Here is a 19560-nt window from a genome sequence, read left to right on the forward strand (position 1 = left end):
AACTTTAACTTTTTATTTCTATAAAAATATTTATTAAAAAGTGATATATGTATACTTTCATGAAAGTATTTTTCAAGACAAATCTATTCATATATTTTTTCTATTTTTAAACTCAACAATTTGAGAGTTATTCATGATTTATATTTCCAAGGTTTGACTTAAACATTATACTAAACGTCTTTCTTTACGAGTACGAAAGGAGTATAGTTTAATTAGTTTCCAGTTTTCCCGTTCCTGGGATCTTCTGTTGTGTCGGGCATGCCCTTTAGTTGGTTGATGGATGCTCGAGGTGGTCATCGGCTCCAGCATGTCTCGATCCGGTGTGTTGGTTCCTCCGATGTTTGGGCAGATGAAGGTTTTAAGATTTTCCAAGTTGGTTTCAACCTCCCTTGGAGCTCCATTCGGGTATTGTTGTCGTGGTTTTCATCCATAGTTCATCATGATTTTCTTTAGATCTTCGTGGATGGTGTGGTTCCCTCTTTGGTTTCTCTGCCTCTAGCGAAAATGTTGTATTGTTGTCGTGGTTTTGCATCCAACGCCATCGCCCTGACCTCCTGTGCGAAACCCTTTGGCGATTGCGCGCAGTCTCAATCTGTTGCAGCTCATATGGTTTCTTCCTCTGCCGGAGCCCAGTTACATGCTACCGTCGTTAACTTCTCAAGCAACCATACCAGAAGGACCCAATTGCGTTTTCTCATTTTGTTAAGTTCCTTTCTGCAAAATAATGGTCTAAAAGTGTAGTTTGTCCAGTCTTGAGGGGCTTGTCTGTAAAACTGGTTGTGTTCTAGTTTCCTTTGCTCTTAGCACTCTAATCACTCGTGTAATAGTCCTATCTTTGATCTTTAAATAAATGCATGAGTTTTTTATTTTTAAAAAATGACTGTTTGGAGGAACTTTCTCAGCTTCTAGTTTATTATTTCTAGTTTATTATTTAAATTCTACAACTACTATTTTTTAAAATATAAAAAAAACTGAGCTGTTTCGAAAACTTTTGATTCTGGTAAAAACTACAGCCGCAAGAAACTTTTACAAACATATCATCAGTAAGAGCATCTCCAAATCTCACCCTCTAAATACTCATTTAGCCATCTTACAAAAAAAAGTTGGAGAGTCAAATTTGCCTTTCACTCCAACAGCTTCTCTATCATCTTCTCCAATCTAACAATTGGTCCCACGTCATTCTCTACCTTCTTCCCTCTCTTCCTCTACAGTCCACATCTTTCCCCTTCCCATCTCCACCCACTTGGCGTCGGCGGCCCTCTTCCCAATCGGTGGATGATGAGGCGGCGGCTTTGAGGCGAGGGGGCGCGTGGATAGGGAGCCGGCGGCGGCGCCGCCGTTTCACGCGATGATGGCCAGCTCCAGACGACGATGATGATGGGAGCATGAGGCGACGTTGGGATTTGCTCATCGTCGACCTTCCTTGCTCCTCCCTCCCCGCCATGCCCTCCATCCCTCACCATCGTGCCCTTCCTTCCTCGCCATCGAATGCGCACACCGGCTCTCCCCCGCAGACGATGGTGCACACCGGCTCTCCCTTGCAGACGACGACGCACAACGGCGGCTGGCGGCACCTTCCCTCCTCCCTTGCCGTCGCCACATTGTCGAGCCGCCCCGTCGCCCTCGTTGTCGAGCTGCGCTGAAGAAGGAAGGCAACGGCGGTCGGCATGGGAGGCGATGGCTGGCAGGGACGGCGACAACGGCAGTGGCATCGGACCGGTGAGCAGCAACGAATGACGACGGCGGATACGGGCGATGGCGGCGGCAGTGGCATCGGGCTGGCGAGCAGCAGCGAACAGCGACGGCGGATACGTGAGAGAGAAGCATGAAAGAAAGCAGAGGTAGTGGCAAAAGCACGTGGAGCCCACTATTAGCCAGCAACTTCGGCTGGTAAAGTTTGGCTAGGGGAGAGAGTATTTTGGCCAATCGGATAGCTTGGCCACTAGTTAGAGAAGCTGTTGGAGGAGTTTATTTTTTCTAGGGTGGTTAAAATTTAGCTTGGAGACAATCACAGTAGCTACTCGTAAAACCTGCTTCTGTCCGTTGCGAAGAATACACCCTCAGCATGATTCAGGAAGCACTTGTGCGTTTGGACCATCCCTTGTTTGCAACAGCATCATCAACGCTAATCAAATCCAACACAAAAAAAAAAAGCCTCGGGATCGACATTGCTCTTTATCCCGCTCACCCACCACCTGTGTCAACCAAGCACGCCGTCCTCTTCCTCTCGGCAACGTTCACCTCATCTGCCGCTGACAGTAATCCAGTAGTAGTAGTAGTACGCTCTCGCTGCATAGCCAGCCAAAGGGAGGAGAAAGACAGTGACAGGACCAAACAGCGCCTGCATCCAGCCATCCATCGATCTGACCGGTTGGATCCTCGTGATTCGCGTATAATAATGGGAGCCGGTCGCTTTGCTTGCTCCACCCGCAGCCCTCTGCAGCGGGTGTCGCGCGCCTGCGTGCGTGCGTTCGTGCGTGCGCTGCGCAAATGCAACGGCCGTTTTCTCGGATTCCTTCCCAGCGCGCCTTCGCGGAGCAGAAACGTCGCACGGTCACTGCGGCCACTCATCACCGCCCCCACCAAACCTCCCTCGACCGTTGATGATGCAATTTCCCACTCCGCCCGTTAGCCATTTTGAGTTTCATATTTATGGGACTTTAGGCTTATTGGCTCAGACTTTTAAGTCAGTTTATTCGCTTATATGATTTATAAGCTAATTGATTTAATGTTCTAAGTTTAATAGTGGAGTTATACATCTATCTTATATAAGCCAAAAAAAACTTCCCCAACCTAGCTTTTGACTTAATAGTGTTTGAGTGACTTATGGCTTCAAAAAAAGCCAAACGAAAAAGCTGTTTGTTTGTTTAGGCTTAAACTTTTTTGCTTATAAGTTGGCTTATAAGGCTAAACAAAGAGGGCCTTAGTTTTCTTAGCTTCTTCCATACATCCTAAAATAAATTTATTTTAAAAGTAATCGTTACATGAAAGTTAAGTTTGTAAAAATAAAGGCTAATTATATTGGAAATAGATAAAATGATAAATAATTATATTAGGATTTGATAAAGTAAGATCTTGTTCGATTAATCTCCAAGAAACGAGGAATGGAGAAGATTTATTACACACCTATTGTTGTAAATCCTCTCAACTCCATTGTGAGAGAGATTAAACAAACAAAGCAAAAGGATATTCTAGTATTTTATTTTTTTATCAACATTGGTATTTTAGTACTTTAGGCTCCCATCGGATGGTCTATTCAGCTAAAGAAAAAGCCAAATTTTGAATTTTCAAACTAAAATTTGACATTGATTTTGAGATATTTTTAACGTAGTTTTTTTTTTCAACATTGGCTTTTAAGTCACCGAGAACACATATATAAAAGTTTTACCTATAAATTCATTTTTATTCTCTAATAAGCCGTTTTGGCTTATTACGAAAAAAGCCAAACGATGGGCTCCTTATTTTTGTATCCATGCTGTGATATGTGGAAAATAAATTTATTTTGGGAGGAAAGTAGTAATGCAGTCATGCAGATGAAACATGAGTACTACATGTGCATGTGTAGGAAGGAGCGAGACTGCGAGAGAGTGTGAGACTCTGATAAAGCACTGCAAAACTACAGTATTTTTCCAAGGAAAAAAAAGGGTGAGGATTCAACGGCGAACTGCAAAATGTAACGGCTCCTTGATGAGCCGACCACGGGTCAATGCCTCGCCCTCGCGCGCCTCGCTATTAAAGCCGCGGCCTTCTTTTTTTTTCCCTCGTCCCCATGCCTCCACCCACACCCACACTCTCCGCTCTCCACTCCACTCCGCGCAGAATCCCAGGGAAAAAATCCCCCGTCTTTTGATCGGAGGATTCCCCCCCACTTCCCCTCTCCTCCATCCATGGCGAGCGCCGAGGCGGAATGCGCCGCGGCGGCGGTGGGCGGCGGCGGGAGGGCGGAGATCGACACGTCGGCGCCGTTCGAGTCGGTGCGGGAGGCCGTCGACCGCTTCGGCGGCAGCGCCGCCTGGAGCTCCCACCTCATCAGGCGCATGTTCGCCCCTCCCAACCCCAAGGTGACGTCACCACGCGCATTCTTTCTTCTTCTTCTTCTTCTTCTTCTTCCGTTCGACCAGCCATGGCGACTATGGTCCCCGTTGATGGCTCCGCTGTGGCCCGCAGTGTTGTTGGTGGTGGTGGATGTTGGTAGATTGCCACCCCTATTTTAGCTTCGCATTCGTAATTTCGTACAGTTGAGTAGCAGCAGCAGTGTCTGGATTGGTAGGGTAGGCGGATAGCTCATGGCTGGATTAATGCTAGCTGCATTGCTGCTTGATTATTGCTACTCCTGAACTCACCTGCCATTTATACGCCTCCCAAGTAGTTAAAGGCAAGCATGGATGATGGATCTGCTCTACTATACACGTGCCTGTACATTTGCATCATCTTGTCAATATGTTCATAGGTTCATTACTGGATAATTAGTTTCATTTGAAATGGTAGATACGGATAGTTTGGGATAGCTGCTGTTTTTGTTCTTGTAAAGGAGCCAATGGAGTAGCACTTACGAACTGGCTGCTCAAAGTGATCTTTGCATTGAGTCTTTATCACCTGCTTTGCCAAAGCATGAGTGGTTGAGTGGTAAGCATGTTGCATCATACCGAAACTGATCCGTGCTAAACCTAGTAACTTTGAACTTTGAAGCATATGGTAGGACAATTGGACAAAGTAAAAGTTCAGAGCTGCCTAGCCGCTTTGGTAAAGCAAGCAAGCGCTGAAAGCAGCAACGATTGTCCAGAGAGAACAAATAAAAAGTTGCAAAAAGAAACATCAACTAGCTGTAGTTTTTGCTTCGAAATAGTTTCAAATTATGTGACACTATAGTACTTGAGTTCACATTTGGCATGTCAGAATTTAACCTGAGTGTTAGATTTGTTTTCCCCATTTATATGATTCTAGTTACACTTATTCCTCTATTATTATCTTGGTGTCATGTAATTTGGGGACCGATGTAGTATGCAGCTTATTGAATCTTCAATATTTGTCTTTCCATTGACGATATATTCTCACCTGCAGGAGCAATCTGAAGAAAGTAAACAGCCTGTCGATATCAAAGAGCAGGCTGCACAACTAGAACATGATCTTATCATCAAAGAAAAGGAGACACTTGATGTGTTAAAGGAATTGGAATCTACCAAGAAAATCATAGCAGACTTAAAACAGAGAATACAGAAGGAATCAAATGAAACATCTCCTTCAGCTGTGAAGTCTGATGACCAAAGTGAAATTCCTATTACAGAATCTGAAGAGCAGAAACCTGAAAATGTTAACATTGATATGGATATGGAAGGCCTAGATGAACATCCACAACCGCTTTCAGGTTCAGTACTGTTAGAACTTGAGCAGGCAAAAGCAAACCTAAACAGAACTACAGGTGACCTGGCTGCAGTACGAGCTGCAATTGAATTACTGCACAATAGCATAGCAAAGGAGAAACTTTTGCTTGAGAGAAGCCGGGAAAAGCTTTCTTCCAATACTGCACTGGCTTCTTCTTTGGAAGATGAGCTGGATCAGACAACACAAAAGTTGCAAACCCTGAAAGATCTGCAGGCAAGACGTGAAGATCCCTCTGACATTTTCATTGAGATCAAGAAAATGGCATCTGAGGTACAGCAGCTCAGGGGCATGGCTAATGCTTCAAAGTCTGAGGCTATGATGCTGGCTGCAGAAATCGAGCAGACGAAGGCTAGCATTGGCACAGCAGAGATCAGATGCATTGCAGCCAAGAAGATGGAAGAAGCAGCTAGAGCAGCAGAAGCACTTGCACTTGCTGAGATCAAAGCTCTGTTGAGCAGTGAAAGTTCTTCTGAATGTGGCAGCTCTGTTTGTGATGGAGTGACTCTTTCAGCGGAAGAATATTTCACACTGTGCTCGAAGGCTCAAGAGGCTGATGAAAACTCGAGGAAGAAAGTAGAAGAGGCCATGCTGCAGGTAGATGTAGCTAACAGCTCAGAGACTGACTCAGTTAAAAAGTTAGATGATGCCCGATTAGAGGTTGAGGAATGCAAGAGGGCACTGCAAGAGGCCCTGAAGAGGGTGGAAGCTGCAAACCGTGGGAAACTTGCAGTTGATGAGATTCTTCGCAGATGGAAATCTGAGAATGGGCACAAGAGGCGCTCCATCGGTGGCTCTCCAAAGTTTAAGAATGCAGCTCAACGTCGTAAAGATTCACACAGCATGGATATCATCTCTGATGCTTCAACTAATTCCTGCAAGCAAACGTTGTCAATTGGGCAGATACTAAGCATGAAGCTGATGGGGCCTGAAGGGTATGACAAAACCATCTGGGACGACAAAACGAGCGAGATGCCGAACGTTTCCCTTGGTCAGATTCTGAACAGGGGTAGAGTTTTGTCCAGAGAAGAGACGGCTGTTCGCAAGAGGGTCTCAGGGAAGAGGAAGAAATTCGCATTGACTGGGCTCTCAGTTCTATTGGCGAAGCAAGCCAAGAACAAGAAGAAGAGGGAATCCCTCTGATCTGCTACAAGAGATCGATCTTAGTTGTACTTTAGCTGTATTTATGTAGCTGGCTAGCTGCAGTTCAATCTGCCGTTCAGACAAGTAGCTAATTGTCGGACCCCTTTCAATCCTATGTAGTACAACGTTCTGTTTAGGTTAGTATGATGTATTATGCTGCAGTTCGCTCTGCTGATTAGGGACTATAGAGTCAAGTTTTAGTTGTGGTACTTGTATCATTTCGTAATCTAAATCGATGGATTTAATTATCCATCATTTCCACTGTGCCTCTTAAACCTTTCCATGTTGAGAACCTTTCTAATGTCTTTCTGTATTATAGCTTGACCTAATTTTCCGTGGAATCAATGGTGTAAATTAAATTGGCATTCAGGATGTGTGTGTACTGGGTTTGTGCTAGTTACTATTGGTTATATTTTGTGGTCCTTAGCAAAAATACAAGTTGTCGATATGTCCGAGTAGTTAAGGAGACAGACTTGAAATCTGTTGGGCTACGCCCGCGCAGGTTCGAACCCTGCTGTCGACGTTGTTTTTTCTTTTTCCCGATTTTTTTTTTCGCCTCATGCCAATGCCCGGTCAATCCCGAAACCATCGAGTCCAATCTCATAAATCAAGATTTTTATGGGTTCTTTTTTTTTTCTCAATTTCCCCTTTTTCTCCCACCTCATGACAATTCCCGGTCAAGCCCGAAAACGTCGAGTTCAGTCTCGTTAATGAAAGGTTTCAAGTGGTTAAGTTTCTCGACGAAAAATGACCATTCAGTTAAGATAAACCATACACACTCTAACCAGCTACTCTCATTTGCTTTTGCCTGCACACAATATCTTTGGGTACAAACCGGAGAAGCAAAGGTTATACTATGAGGCATACATCAGGAAGCAAGTTGCTCCAGCCAACCGAAATTGCAACCATCTTTTTAGCCATGGACAACAGGGCGAGCTCAACAAAAATCTTTCCAGCCAGCAACCGAGGATTTTCCGATTGCTGTAGCTCACCTGACCTGGGCCAGTGCAGCACCCATCAACACATGCCTCTTCTTGGCTTTTGCTGCAACTTTTGAGCACCAACAAATGTATTGTCAATTAGCTAAGCAGCAACCACCACCATCAAAAGCTTGATATTTTCAGCTGACTTGCATATCATTAAATCCCCCAAATCATTCTGCCCCCGCCACTAATCAAGGTGGCGAGTGGCTGTAACACACAGATGGATCCGGGATTCGAAGGAATTAGTAGCTTGTAATTTCAGCAAGCTGTAAAATTCTAGATACTTCTAGAGTGTTCCTCGTCGCTAGCAGAATGAAATGCTGAAACAAATGGTGTACCGTAATACTCCCTCCGTCCCAAAATAAGTACAGTTTTGCACTATTCACGTTCAACGTTTGACCGTTCGTCTTATTTATTTTTTTTTATAATTAGTATTTTTATTGCTATTAGATGATAAAACATGAATAGTACTTTATGTGTGACTAAATATTTTCAAATTTTTCACAAATTTTTTAAATAAGACGGACGGTCAAACGTTGAGCACAAATATCTACGACTGCACTTATTTTAGGACGGAGGTAGTACATCAGACTGCTTGAATCGCCCATTGTTTGGCATTCAGTATTTGTTTGGCATTTCGATGAAGCTTCAACCTTGCATATGAATCAATCACATTTCAATAGTCATTCCTTGCCTATGGGTCTAGCCTTGCATCAGTTTAGCTCAGTGAAATCAATAGTTAAATGCAGCATCAGTTTGTAAGATTGGAACAAACGGCTGGCCACAACATCGATTGAAAGAGGGGGAACAAAATGAAACATACAAATCATTGGTTATGTTGGTGATTGTCCAATCTGACAACTAGATTTTGTGTATAGCGTAGTGTAGTATTATATTATATCACCTATTTCGGGATAAATATATTTGCAGCATGAATTATGCTTGCCAGCTTGAATTTAAAAGCAACCATAGCAAAATGTGGATTATCAATAATTTAGCACCATTCTAATTATTTCAGCACCAAGGTTAATAACTTGTCCCATACATATATTATTTGGAATATAGACATACTGTCTAGGTTTATTCTAATGTAAGTAATGGAAAAGAAATATCCCAAGGAAAAAAAACCATAGGTCATCTTTAGCCATCCAAAGGAGATTTATAAAAATTTCCTCAAAATATGATTACTGAACGGACTATGATATTTGTCAGTGTCATTACAGCTATAGCTAATATTGTAGCAAAGAGATTAGACTCAAACAAAAAGAATACAATTTGTACTGATACAAAAGTTCACCTATGATTTCTATATAACCCAAACTCTAAATACTCAAGCTTTTATTTTAGTGACTTCCATACTTATTTTAGAACACATGGCAAAGTGAATAAAACATGTTTTCAATTAAATGGTCAATACAATTATCGTTTCATACTGAACACATGATAATGAAAAATCAAATGACAAACTTTTTTAGAAAAGTACATTATTGATTACTAATAGCACATACAACACATCAACACATTGCCACAATCTCTACTGTCATTTCACTTGTCAAAATATTTAACATTAAGACTGTTCGTTCAATGATTGTGGTTGTGGCTGCTCACCTTGCCAAGCCCATACAATATCCTTTAGTGCTGGTCTCATCTCTTGTTTGACCTTTTGATACTCAAGTGTATCACCATTTATCTTCGTAAATTCCACTAAATGAAAATCTGGTGTGATCTGAAATATTTCAGCATTGATGGACATTACACCTTTCCTTCCAGGTTTTGATCCTTCCATCTTTAACAAACCACCATTTTTCTTCAAGAATTTTAATCGTAAATTCTTCGCAACATCCTCAAGCTTTTTGGTGATTGTCGTAGCTGTGTTAGTGGATGTAAATTTTGATTCCTCTTTGCTGTTTTCATCTTCAAACATAGCAGAAAGATCAAATCCTGATGAAAGAGAAATAATATCAAAAGCATTCAAGCTAGTAAGATTTTCTGCTTCTTGTTTTCCTTCATTTATATTGTTGCTTAAATTACCAAATGTTGAATCCATGTCAACATGCACAACTTTATCAACTTTATCTGTTGGTATGGTCTTGTTAAGTAGATCTGAATTAAGACCTACTCTAAACCAAGGATCTTCCATAATTTCTGAAACTGAGATCCGTGTCGCAGGGTTTGGATCAAGAATACGTCGCAAAAGCTTTCGGATATCAGAAGAAAACCAACTTGGCCATTTGAATTCCGCTTTGCATATCTTCTTATACATGTTTATCACATTTTTATCTTGAAATGGGAGATAACCAGCCAATAGTACATAAAGAATCACTCCACAAGCCCATACGTCAGCCTTTGCACCATCATATCCTTTTCTGTTAATCACTTCTGGAGCAACATATGCAGGAGTTCCACAAGTTGTGTGGAGCAACCCATCTTGTCTCTTACATTCTGCAAGTGCACTCAAACCAAAGTCTGAGATTTTCAAATTTCGATTTTCATCAAGAAGAAGGTTTTCTGGCTTTAGATCACGATGATAAACCCCTCTGCTATGACAAAAGTCAATAGCACTAATTAACTGCTGAAAGTACTTCCGTGCAACTTCTTCCTTTAGTCTTCCACGTCGAACCTTGTTGAATAACTCTCCCCCTTTCACATACTCTAGGATAAAATATATCTTAGTTTTGGTAGCCATCACCTCATACAATTGAACAATGCACGGATGTCTTACTAGGTTCATCACTGAAATCTCTCTTCTTATTTGATCCATAAGCTCACATTTCAATATCTTTTCTTTGTCAATCACCTTGATTGCAACACTTTGTGAATTCTTAATATTACGGCCATGGTAAACTTTAGCGAAACTTCCTTGCCCAAGTAATTTTCCTATCTCATATCTCTTCATCAAAATATTCCCCTTTTGTTCTACCATCTTATCAAATGCCTTATGTATTCAGAAAGCACTAATCATGTAACTTAGTGATGATGATTGATGAGGGAGTATCAGATGAGAGAGGCAATAAATGAAAAATAATTTCAACCGTCCCCAACAAGATGGTAATCTAACATGATGGTTGAACTGCCACATCTAGCCCCATCGTGCAAATGCACAAGGAGCACTTGCTGTGCATAAACCCGTACTTCACTATCATCAAGAGCACACAAAGCATAAATATTTTGAGCTACCTTTCCAATTCCCACACAAGGTAGCTCTCTATCATAGAAGCACATCTTCCAGCATTCCTTTTGTTTTGTGCTTCTAGCAAAAAGCCTAATACTGCCAATAAAATGAAATAAATGGTAAGGTACACATTACTGAATAGTGAATTAATAGTACTGCATTATAACTAACAAAAGAAATCTTTCCATGTATGTTAATATTTTGTTGTTTTCACGAGAATGTAAAGAGCAAATCTGTTTCCTTCCAAAGCAAAAGGAAACATTTGGATAAATTCTTCCAGAGTCCCACATAGTATGATTCTCTTCGTCTGGTGCTAGCCAGATTCTACAAAAGTCACTATGTCTACATTCTACAAAAAAAAAATCAACGAAATTCTTCCTAAGAAAATTCTAAAAAGGAACAGTATAACAATCCTATAAATGAAATGAAAGGATATTAGCGCTAGGTCAGTTCAGAATCATGACGGGACCAACTAAACACCACTCACTCCGGCAGAAGATAGAAATCAACAAAGTCCTCAAATCATATGCCCAAGGACAAGCAAAATACATGTTTAATAACCCTCTAAAGAAAGGTTACTGACGAACCCATGCCACTAAACCTTTTAATAAGTCTAAGAAAGAACTGCTACTACAGAGTAACAGAGCACACCCGTGTAACCGTGTTCTACATCATGACCAAGGATTAGATTCCTAATTAACTGCTCACTAAACCACAGTTCTTCCTAGGGTAGTAAATCTTCCATCTTCATACGAGTAAAAAAGAAACAGATCAAAACGAAGAAGAACTCGGATGTGAGTGGCAGAATCGGTACCTGATCCCGGCTCTGATCCGGGAAGGTTAAAGAGATCGGAATTAACCCTGCCGATCGAGCAGTCCCCCCTAAAATCAAGCCCTCCAACTCAAAGAAGATGAAAAAGAAAAATATCCAGAGAAGAATGGGGGCAGCCGAGGAGTAGGAGTGAGACGGAGGAAACGAATCAGGAGCCACCAAAAACGATGCTCTCCAGCCGAGGAGGTGCAATTTATAGGCGCCGAGAGCCGATGGGATCTTGCCACCAACGAGACTGCTCTCACAGTGTACCAGACATGTGGGCCCCACAACAGGCGGGCTAGTGACAAACAAACTAGAGAGTTAGCGTGCAGTCCAGTGCGGGCGAAATAAACAATTCAGGCTGTATTTATGGTGGAAAAGTTACGAAGTTGAGAGAAAGTTAGTAGTTTGAAAAAAAAGTTGGTATTTTATGTGTATAGGTAAATTTTCGATGTGATGGAAAGTTAGAAATTTGGGGAACTAAACACGGCCTCAACCTGCTTTGGGTTTGGTTCCATTTTCCACTATTCTAGTGGCGCTGCCTGCAATATCCGTTCTTTCGGAAAGAATAGCGAGGATTTGCAGCAACAGCTCATGGATCTGCCCACTAGCTGCTGCCGGCTGTGCAGAATGCTCCAGGATATTTTTGGGTGGTGCCTCCAGCCCGCCGCAAATGAAAGCTGAATCTATCAGATATTCAGATCTTGCATGCTATAACTGTGAAACAAGCTCCATCGTTAAGTACAATACCATCAGATTCGTTCGGCAAACTAAACGTTGGTCATTGTTCGTTACTCTAAACGACATGAACTTTTTAAAAATAGATTGAATAATGATATCACTTGTTTAAAATATAACATAAGATTATATTTTAACAATTATTTGCTCGTAAAACGTATTTCAAATATAAATCTAGTAAAAGTATTTTGGCAAAAAATGCTATTGGACATCCAAAGTTTACCTTTTTTGCTGGATAGGACTTCAAGACGTGTTTCAGCATTTGAAAAAAAGAGTGAATTGCATTTTAGGCCATGTTTTATCGCTAAAGTTTCACTTTGGACCACCCTGTACACGTTTTTTTCACTTTAGACTAGATAGCTTTACCTTTGTTGCATAATGGAACGGAGCGTGGGGCTCCTCACCGGGAGACCGCGCGGGTCCCCCTTTGCCGGTTCGGCCGGGGGCGCTAAGTGAGGTTCTAAGCCCTTGATCTGTGGAATGGTTCGCGAGAGAGCAAACGCGCAAGACACGGGCGATGTAGACAGGTTCGGGCCGCTGAGAAGCGTAATACCCTACTCCTGTGTTCTGGCGGATCTGTCTCTGAAGGAGTTACAAAGAGCTGAAGAGCAAGAGCCTTTCAACTCTAGAGACCCTCTCCCTACTCTTTTTCCCCGTCCTTTCTATGAGCTCCCCTCTCTCCTTCTTTCTCTTTTTTTCTTCCCTTTTCTTGGTAGGCATGGTCCTCCTTTTATATCTCAAGGGGATACCACATATACCATTTCTACCTACCCTTCTTTTGGGTGGGGACCCATCCTACTTTGAACAAGATTTGGCTCGTACTTTTACCTGACACCGGGATAGCCCTGTCCTCCCTCATTAATGGGCGGAGATTTGCAATGGCTGCTGTTTGAATGACCCTCCGATGGGATGGGTCATACCAACCTCCACTCCGTCGGAAGCAGGTGCAACGTGGAAGCACGGTTGTTTGCCGATGACATGACAGGCGTCAGACCAGTCACAGACCGGTCACTCTCGTCCACCACGCGTCAGTTTAGCAAGCTGCATGTCTGCCCTTCTTCATACAATGACTTCCTTGCAATGGTTGGGATGAAGCCTGGCATATATCTGACCGGGACCGACGTGCCATCTTCAGGAGCTGGCACGCCGTCTCCGGCTAGGGACAAGTGCCTGGAGGCTCTCATCAATCCGACGGGACGGGGCGAGGCGTGTAACAGGCCACCTGCCACCACCTAACCCGCGATCTGACCGGTCTGTGACCGGTCACACGCTGCGCCCGGTCACGGACCGGATAAACGAGCGCGCTGCGCTGCATTACATGCGGCGTGACGCGCTCGTCCAACCCGCAATAAATGCGGTTAGGTGAGCCCCGCTGTGCTCACCTAACCCATATACGTGGCGCCAAACCCACAGGGGGTCGGGGCGCCCCGGCCCTCGGGGTCGAAACGGGAGCAGTCCGACCCCTCGGGGAGACAAAGGGAGGGGCGGCCACATCACCCTCGGGCCCGACCCCCCCGAGGGGGTCGGGCCACGTGGGTGATCGCGGCTGCCCAAGCCTCTAGTCATGATACTCCCGGTCCCATGTCACCGACAGACCACCCTAACTCTTTTCGCTAGTGATGTCTAGCGTCTCTTTTGACAAAGGTATGGCAAGCATTTAGGTATGAAAATTTGCTGGCATGTCGTTAACAATTTGCTTGAAGTCATCGAAAAACAGAAGATGTAGTTTGGGGTGGTTCATTGTGCAACAAAGGTAAAATTGCCTAGTCCAAAGTGAAAAGATTGTACAAAGGGTAGTCTAAAGTGAAACTTTAGCAATAAAACATGGCCTAAAGTGAAATTAACTCAAAAAGAAATGACAATTAGCCATTGGACATCCACGGTATTATTTTACTATATCCGGAAGAAATGGAGAGAGAAATAGTGGTAAAAATACGAATTTGTCTTTGTCTCCATCGGTTAATGATTACAGTTAAATCCACATCTCTGAATAACCCACACACATGACAGCTAATCTCTAACCATTTCGGGTTAAAAGCAATTGATCCATATGCAAACTTGTCTATAGTGAAGGATCCGTCTATAATCCATAATAAAATAGTATCGCGGATATCCAACATTCGATTGCTACTTTTTGTAGTATTCTCCAACAGAAATACGTTATTGGCGTCCTGTAGTAAATAACACAAGTCTTAAGTGTCTTATAGCAATTTTTATCGTGTATTTTTATATGTCAAATGTACTTACAACATAACTATTTGTTCGTCAGGATCTACGAAGCTTTATCTTTTTTAAGAAAAAAAATCAAAGTATTCCCATAAATATCAACGACGATATTGCTTTGGACATTTTAGAGTATGCAGACAATATAAGAAAAATGTCACAGGATTAGTCTGGTCAAATATATACTTCGATTATTCATTTTTTTTCTAATGTAATTTCTTCCAACATCATGGAAAAACATATAGTATATAAGTATATGAAATATTCTATAAACACTGTTATGTATATCGAATGTGCAGATTCGTATCATAAATACACTCACGTCGAACGGGATGATTATTGAAAACATCTATACATATTTATAACTAATTATTATTTCATTGGTAATCAACCTAGCTGATAGAGTGAGTATGCACATATTATAAATGTACTTCCTTCGTCCCATAAAACATTTCGTATTGAGGTTTCTCACCAATAATAGTATGCATTTGTATCATATTTAAGTACGGTTCCACATAAATTGGGTGTCTCTTTATTAAAGCGGGACACGTCGTAAATATCTGCAGCTATTAAAGTGGGATACTTTGTAAATATCTGCGGCCAGTGACGTGGCAATGAATGCTCCAACAGAGCACACACACCCCAGTTTCTTCCTGCATCTGCGCACCACTGCATGACAACAATAAACGCTAAAGCGTCTGCTGTGAGCATGGGCCATCGAGTAGTCCGCATCAGCAATACTATTACATGTTCCCATCAAGGAACTGCTTCTTGGTTACCTAGCAAAAACTCTAGCTTTAATTCGTTGCCTAGAGCTTAATCAACCAATCGATTGATCGGTTCCTTTCAGAACTGTACTGGCATGCCGGATCAATCAGCGTACTTATACGAGGAAACAATCATTAACGAGTTTAACTCGCAAAAATAAAAAGTCTATATACTCCTAGTCCTATATGCTCGTGATAGAATATGCTGTATGTACTTGTACAAAAGCAGTGCTGATTTTTGTACGGGCGTGCACCGAACGGATAGAGATGATCTGACGAGATAAGCCATAGCCCATCCCGTTGGCGTGGACGACGATAGACACGCGAAACGGAGGAAGGCGATCACGATAAGCAGAGCTGCAGAGTGACGCACGTACGGTGCCTCTGCCTGCCACGGCTCCACGAAAAGAAGGGAAAAAGATGGCGAAAGCTGTACGCCGAATAGTTTGGATGAGTAGTACGTGCAGAATTTCATGCCAAGATTCTACGTAATTTTAAAAACGTTACTATTTCAGTTGATTCTTTTATAAGTGGAAGTTACATTTTTTTTTACTTCTGAGATGAGACTTATTGGCTGTGTGATCATCGGTTAAGATATAATCCACTTTTATTATCTATTATCTAGTGGTATAAAAGAAAGGGAATTGTTCGATAAAAAAAAGCGCGCGCGGTGACACGGGAGTAAACCCAATACACATACGTAACACGTCCGCATCAAATTAACCCCGGGCAGGCCGCGGGCGCGTGAGCGTTCGGCGTCCGAGATTTTTTCAGCTCGACAGCGACGCTGCTCTCGACGGGCGGGCGCGCGGGCACGCGATCGAGCGGCTTGCAGTTGCAGCTGCAGCTTGGCGTTTCGTATCGGCGTATGCGCGCGTCGCGGGTGCGGGCGTGCGGCTGGTGGCGGGGTGGGGTGGGCGCGTCGCGGTCGACCGGGGGGCGCTGTGGCGTTTCTCCTCGGAAGGACGAAATTAAACGGGGTGGGAGAAGAAAAATCTCCGATGTTTCCGTGGAGGGGAAGATATTGAGCCGCGCGCGCGCGGTCGCTGTCGTGTGCCGTCGCGCGGTGCTACGAGGGACGGAGTACACTGGAGCAGCTGGAAAAGGTATGATACGATCATACGAGGCTCTTCGGAGGCACGAGGAGCCGCTTCATGGCGATGCCGATGACCGGAGCGGACCGCACTGGTGGTTCTCCGGCTATCCGGGGCGAGGTGTTTTGCTGTCTCCGATGCGGAACGGCGCTTTCGCAGGCTCCACCTACAGAACGAATGGGTTTCGACGTTTTTTCTTTAAAGATAATAATAGCACTTAGGGCCTGTTTGGCACAGCTCCAGCAGCTCTGGAGCTCAGCCAAACAATTTCAGCTCCACTAAAACTGAGAGTAGAGCTGGGTGGAGCTCTCTCACAAAATGAACTAGAGTTGTAGAGCTGAGTTTAGGCAACTCCACTCCAAACTTAACTCCTAGAGCTAAATTTAGGAGTTGGAGCTGTACCAAACAGGCTCTTAAAACGGAGCGGTCCATTAGCGCGTGATTAATTAAGTATTAGCTTTTTTTTCAAAAATAGATTAATTTGATTTTTTAAGCAACTTTCTTTCATATAGAAACTTTTTTAAAAAACACGCCGTTTAGCAATTTGAAAAGTGTACGTGCGGATAACGAAGAAGAGGGGTTAGCAATAAAGGGTGCCGAACACAGCCCTAACTATATCTTCGACCTTTACCAGCCGACACAGTAATGAGTTTTATCGTTTAGAAAGAAAAAAGAAACACAAAATCAAGTGATTGCTGTTAAAATCCTTTGTTTTTTTCTTTTAAAATCCTGCGGTTATAAGGAGCACTAAACCAGATTTCATTTTAAAACTTAAACCACCAAGAAAAGGTAAACGATATGCTGCAATGTTTCAGACTACATCATACTACTCCTATTTAGGCTTTCACGTTCGTCAGTGAAGTAGATCGAGTTGGCCTGCCTGGCAGATGATTAAAAATGACCATGTCATTTTCTCCAGCAAGGACTTACTGATCCACATAGGCTCATAGCTAAGCACGCACTAGACACAGAGAATCAAAATGGGACCTAACAAAGTTTGACACAACTTGGAGTTTCTTTTTCGAATGTCACCTGTCTAAATCACCCCTCCAATTTGCAATCCAGCTGATAAATATCTTCTCTGCTTTACGTTGTATAGGCATCGCTTCACCTTTGTAAATGCAGATAGGCATCAAGATTTCAGCCTGGCATAAAACAATTAATTTGGTCCTCGGCTCCAACGCTAACAACAACAAGAACAAACCAAGGCCTAAATATAAATTGATCAGTTGTTATCAACAAGAACAAATACAGAGTCAAGGATAAGCATGGCAAGGAGCCGAGCATGACTCTGCTGTTTTCAATTTGCACTTTTATTAATTTCCTTGCTGAAATAAGAATGGTGTTAGAAGTACATCTCGGTAGACTTAATACTTGACTAATGGAGTATGATGCTTATCAAGAAATACAGCCGTGCCAAACTGGTCTAAGCTAAAATAGTTAATAGTATTGATGCTGTCCTGCACATATTAAAAAAATATTCACCCGATTACATAATACAGTTTTTTTTAAGAAATACAATATAAATGTTAGCGATCACATCATCACAATGCGCTTACACTCGCTACTATGAACACATACGTACACCTTACCTCTATAAGCACTTCCGAAAGATTGGACCGGCATATCTTGTAATTGATGAAGTCACCCTGAAAGATTGGGTCGACATATCTTGAGATTGACAAAATCACCATATAAACACATACGCATACCATATTCTTATGAGCACCTCCGAAACATTACCTCTATAAACACATACGCATACCCTATTCTTATGAGCACCCCCGAAACATTAATTGGACCGACATATCTTAAAATTAATAAAGTCAACGGGTACGTCGCCTCCCACTGGAAGAATAATTACCCGTAAATATGAACATCCATGTCAAATCTATGATTTGAATTTGGGTGGACTGATTTCACCGTAAGAAATCTAACCAGTTAAGTTATGCTCACTTCTTACATGATTACTTAATATTGTCAGTGCTTTCATCCGAAGCAAGTAGTGCGACTTAAAAAAAATAAGCAAATATTCAATTAAAATAGAAGGCAACTATTCTTGAACGGGGTGCCACCAAAGTTGCTGAGATAATAACCTGACTAAAATATGAAAAGCAAAACAAGAGCTTATCCTACCAGAATTGGCACCCGTGCTCATTAGTCATTACTGTAGACGATGGTTCACATCGTTTAGTCTTCACTTTTTCTCTAAAGAATGCTGGCTCTCGCTTGACCTTTGTGCTCTCAGGCTGATCTGAGCTTATCCTAACAGGAGCAGGCTCGTGCAATCCTGAGTCCTGCGTGTTTATAGTACTTAATTTAGTTGATCAACAATCCATCACTCAGACGCCTTGTAGTGAAAAGACAAGCAAGAATTGAACTATGGTATCATGCGTTTGGTTGTAATTACACTGTTTATACACATCATGGTAAATATGTGCATGATGTTTCTGTAACTTGACGATTTCCATTGGATTTTCAGCCAGACTATAAAGGCTTACCGGTGTAACTATTTTTTTTTATATGCAAAGCGCGTTACCTTGCATTCGCTTCGCCATTGAACAGTTTATTGTTTCGTTCCTTTCAAATCACATAGGCTACTAGTAGAATGACAATAGTTACTACTGTAACTATGAGTTCTTTTTTTTTTTTTTGTATTATGTATGGATAGCAATGCATCCCCGAAAGAAAGGATCTGAACCCAGAGTGCCGAGCGCAGCCTAATGCGAAACAGACGTTTCACCTGCATCTCAGTATCACCAAAGGCTGTGTTTAGTTCCTTAAAATAGTTTAAAGTTTAAGAAAAGTTGGTAGTCTAGAAAAAAATTTGGAAGTTTATGTGGGTAAGAAAGTTTTGGAGGTGATGTGATGTGATGAAAAGTTGGAAGTTGGGAGTGAAATAAACACGGCCAAAGTAAAGCCCAAAATTAATTGAGCACTGAGCAGCATTAGGCTAAGCATGAACTGATGAACAATATAATTCAATGAGTTGTCAATCGCAGTGATGGAAAATCCATAGCCCTTTCTGTTGGATAACTGGAACTATAGAGCAAATGAAAGGCAATGAAAGAAAATGGAAATTGCATGGACTACTATAGTTAATCAGGTCAATCGTGTAGCCTAGCTTCACGAGCTAACAACAATCTTTTTTCAGGAGAAATTGGACAGATAAAAATTAGCCAGAAGAACGAAAACAAGAAAAGAGGGTTACCTTACAACCTGCTTTTTTAAAAAGAAAAAAAACACA

The 19560-nt window shown here is 42.3% G+C and overlaps 2 protein-coding genes and 1 non-coding gene across 4 annotated transcripts; 2 read left to right on the forward strand and 1 right to left on the reverse strand.

The window, feature by feature from the left end:
- The first annotated feature begins 3763 nt into the window (after positions 1-3763).
- Positions 3764-6783, forward strand: LOC4332784 (WEB family protein At2g38370). Its single transcript, XM_015773524.3, has 2 exons — positions 3764-4061; positions 5062-6783. The coding sequence occupies exons 1-2, from the start codon at positions 3888-3890 to the stop codon at positions 6520-6522; spliced, it is 1635 nt and encodes a 544-aa protein (XP_015629010.1). The 5' UTR covers positions 3764-3887; the 3' UTR covers positions 6523-6783.
- A 180-nt stretch (positions 6784-6963) lies between these two features.
- On the forward strand, positions 6964-7045 carry TRNAS-UGA (transfer RNA serine (anticodon UGA)). The gene has a single exon. It is a non-coding gene; the product is annotated as a tRNA-Ser (tRNA).
- A 210-nt stretch (positions 7046-7255) lies between these two features.
- Positions 7256-11678, reverse strand: LOC4332786 (CBL-interacting protein kinase 10-like). Of its 2 annotated transcripts, NM_001402151.1 has the most exons (3): positions 11492-11678; positions 9114-10773; positions 7256-8158 (listed from the first exon to the last, which is right to left on the reverse strand). In NM_001402151.1, the coding sequence occupies exons 2-3, from the start codon at positions 10426-10428 to the stop codon at positions 8154-8156; spliced, it is 1320 nt and encodes a 439-aa protein (NP_001389080.1). In that variant the 5' UTR covers positions 10429-10773; positions 11492-11678; the 3' UTR covers positions 7256-8153. The 2 variants fall into 2 exon arrangements, with proteins under 2 accessions (NP_001389080.1, NP_001389079.1); NM_001402150.1 differs by lacking the exon at positions 7256-8158 and having other exon boundaries at positions 8872-10773.
- Positions 11679-19560: the final 7882 nt, after the last annotated feature.

This window comes from Oryza sativa, chromosome 3 (genome assembly GCF_034140825.1).
Source record: "Oryza sativa Japonica Group chromosome 3, ASM3414082v1".
Classification (NCBI taxonomy): domain Eukaryota; kingdom Viridiplantae; phylum Streptophyta; class Magnoliopsida; order Poales; family Poaceae; genus Oryza; species Oryza sativa.

Bases quoted from the DNA above. Each gene is read 5' to 3' on its own strand.
- LOC4332784 (XM_015773524.3), top strand. From the start codon at position 3,888: ATGGCGAGCGCCGAGGCGGAATGCGCCGCGGCGGCGGTGGGCGGCGGC. The intron at 4,062-5,061 runs GTGACGTCACCA...TCTCACCTGCAG, and splicing joins TCGCCCCTCCCAACCCCAAG to GAGCAATCTGAAGAAAGTAA.
- LOC4332786 (NM_001402150.1), bottom strand. From the start codon at position 10,428: ATGGTAGAACAAAAGGGGAATATTTTGATGAAGAGATATGAGATAGGA.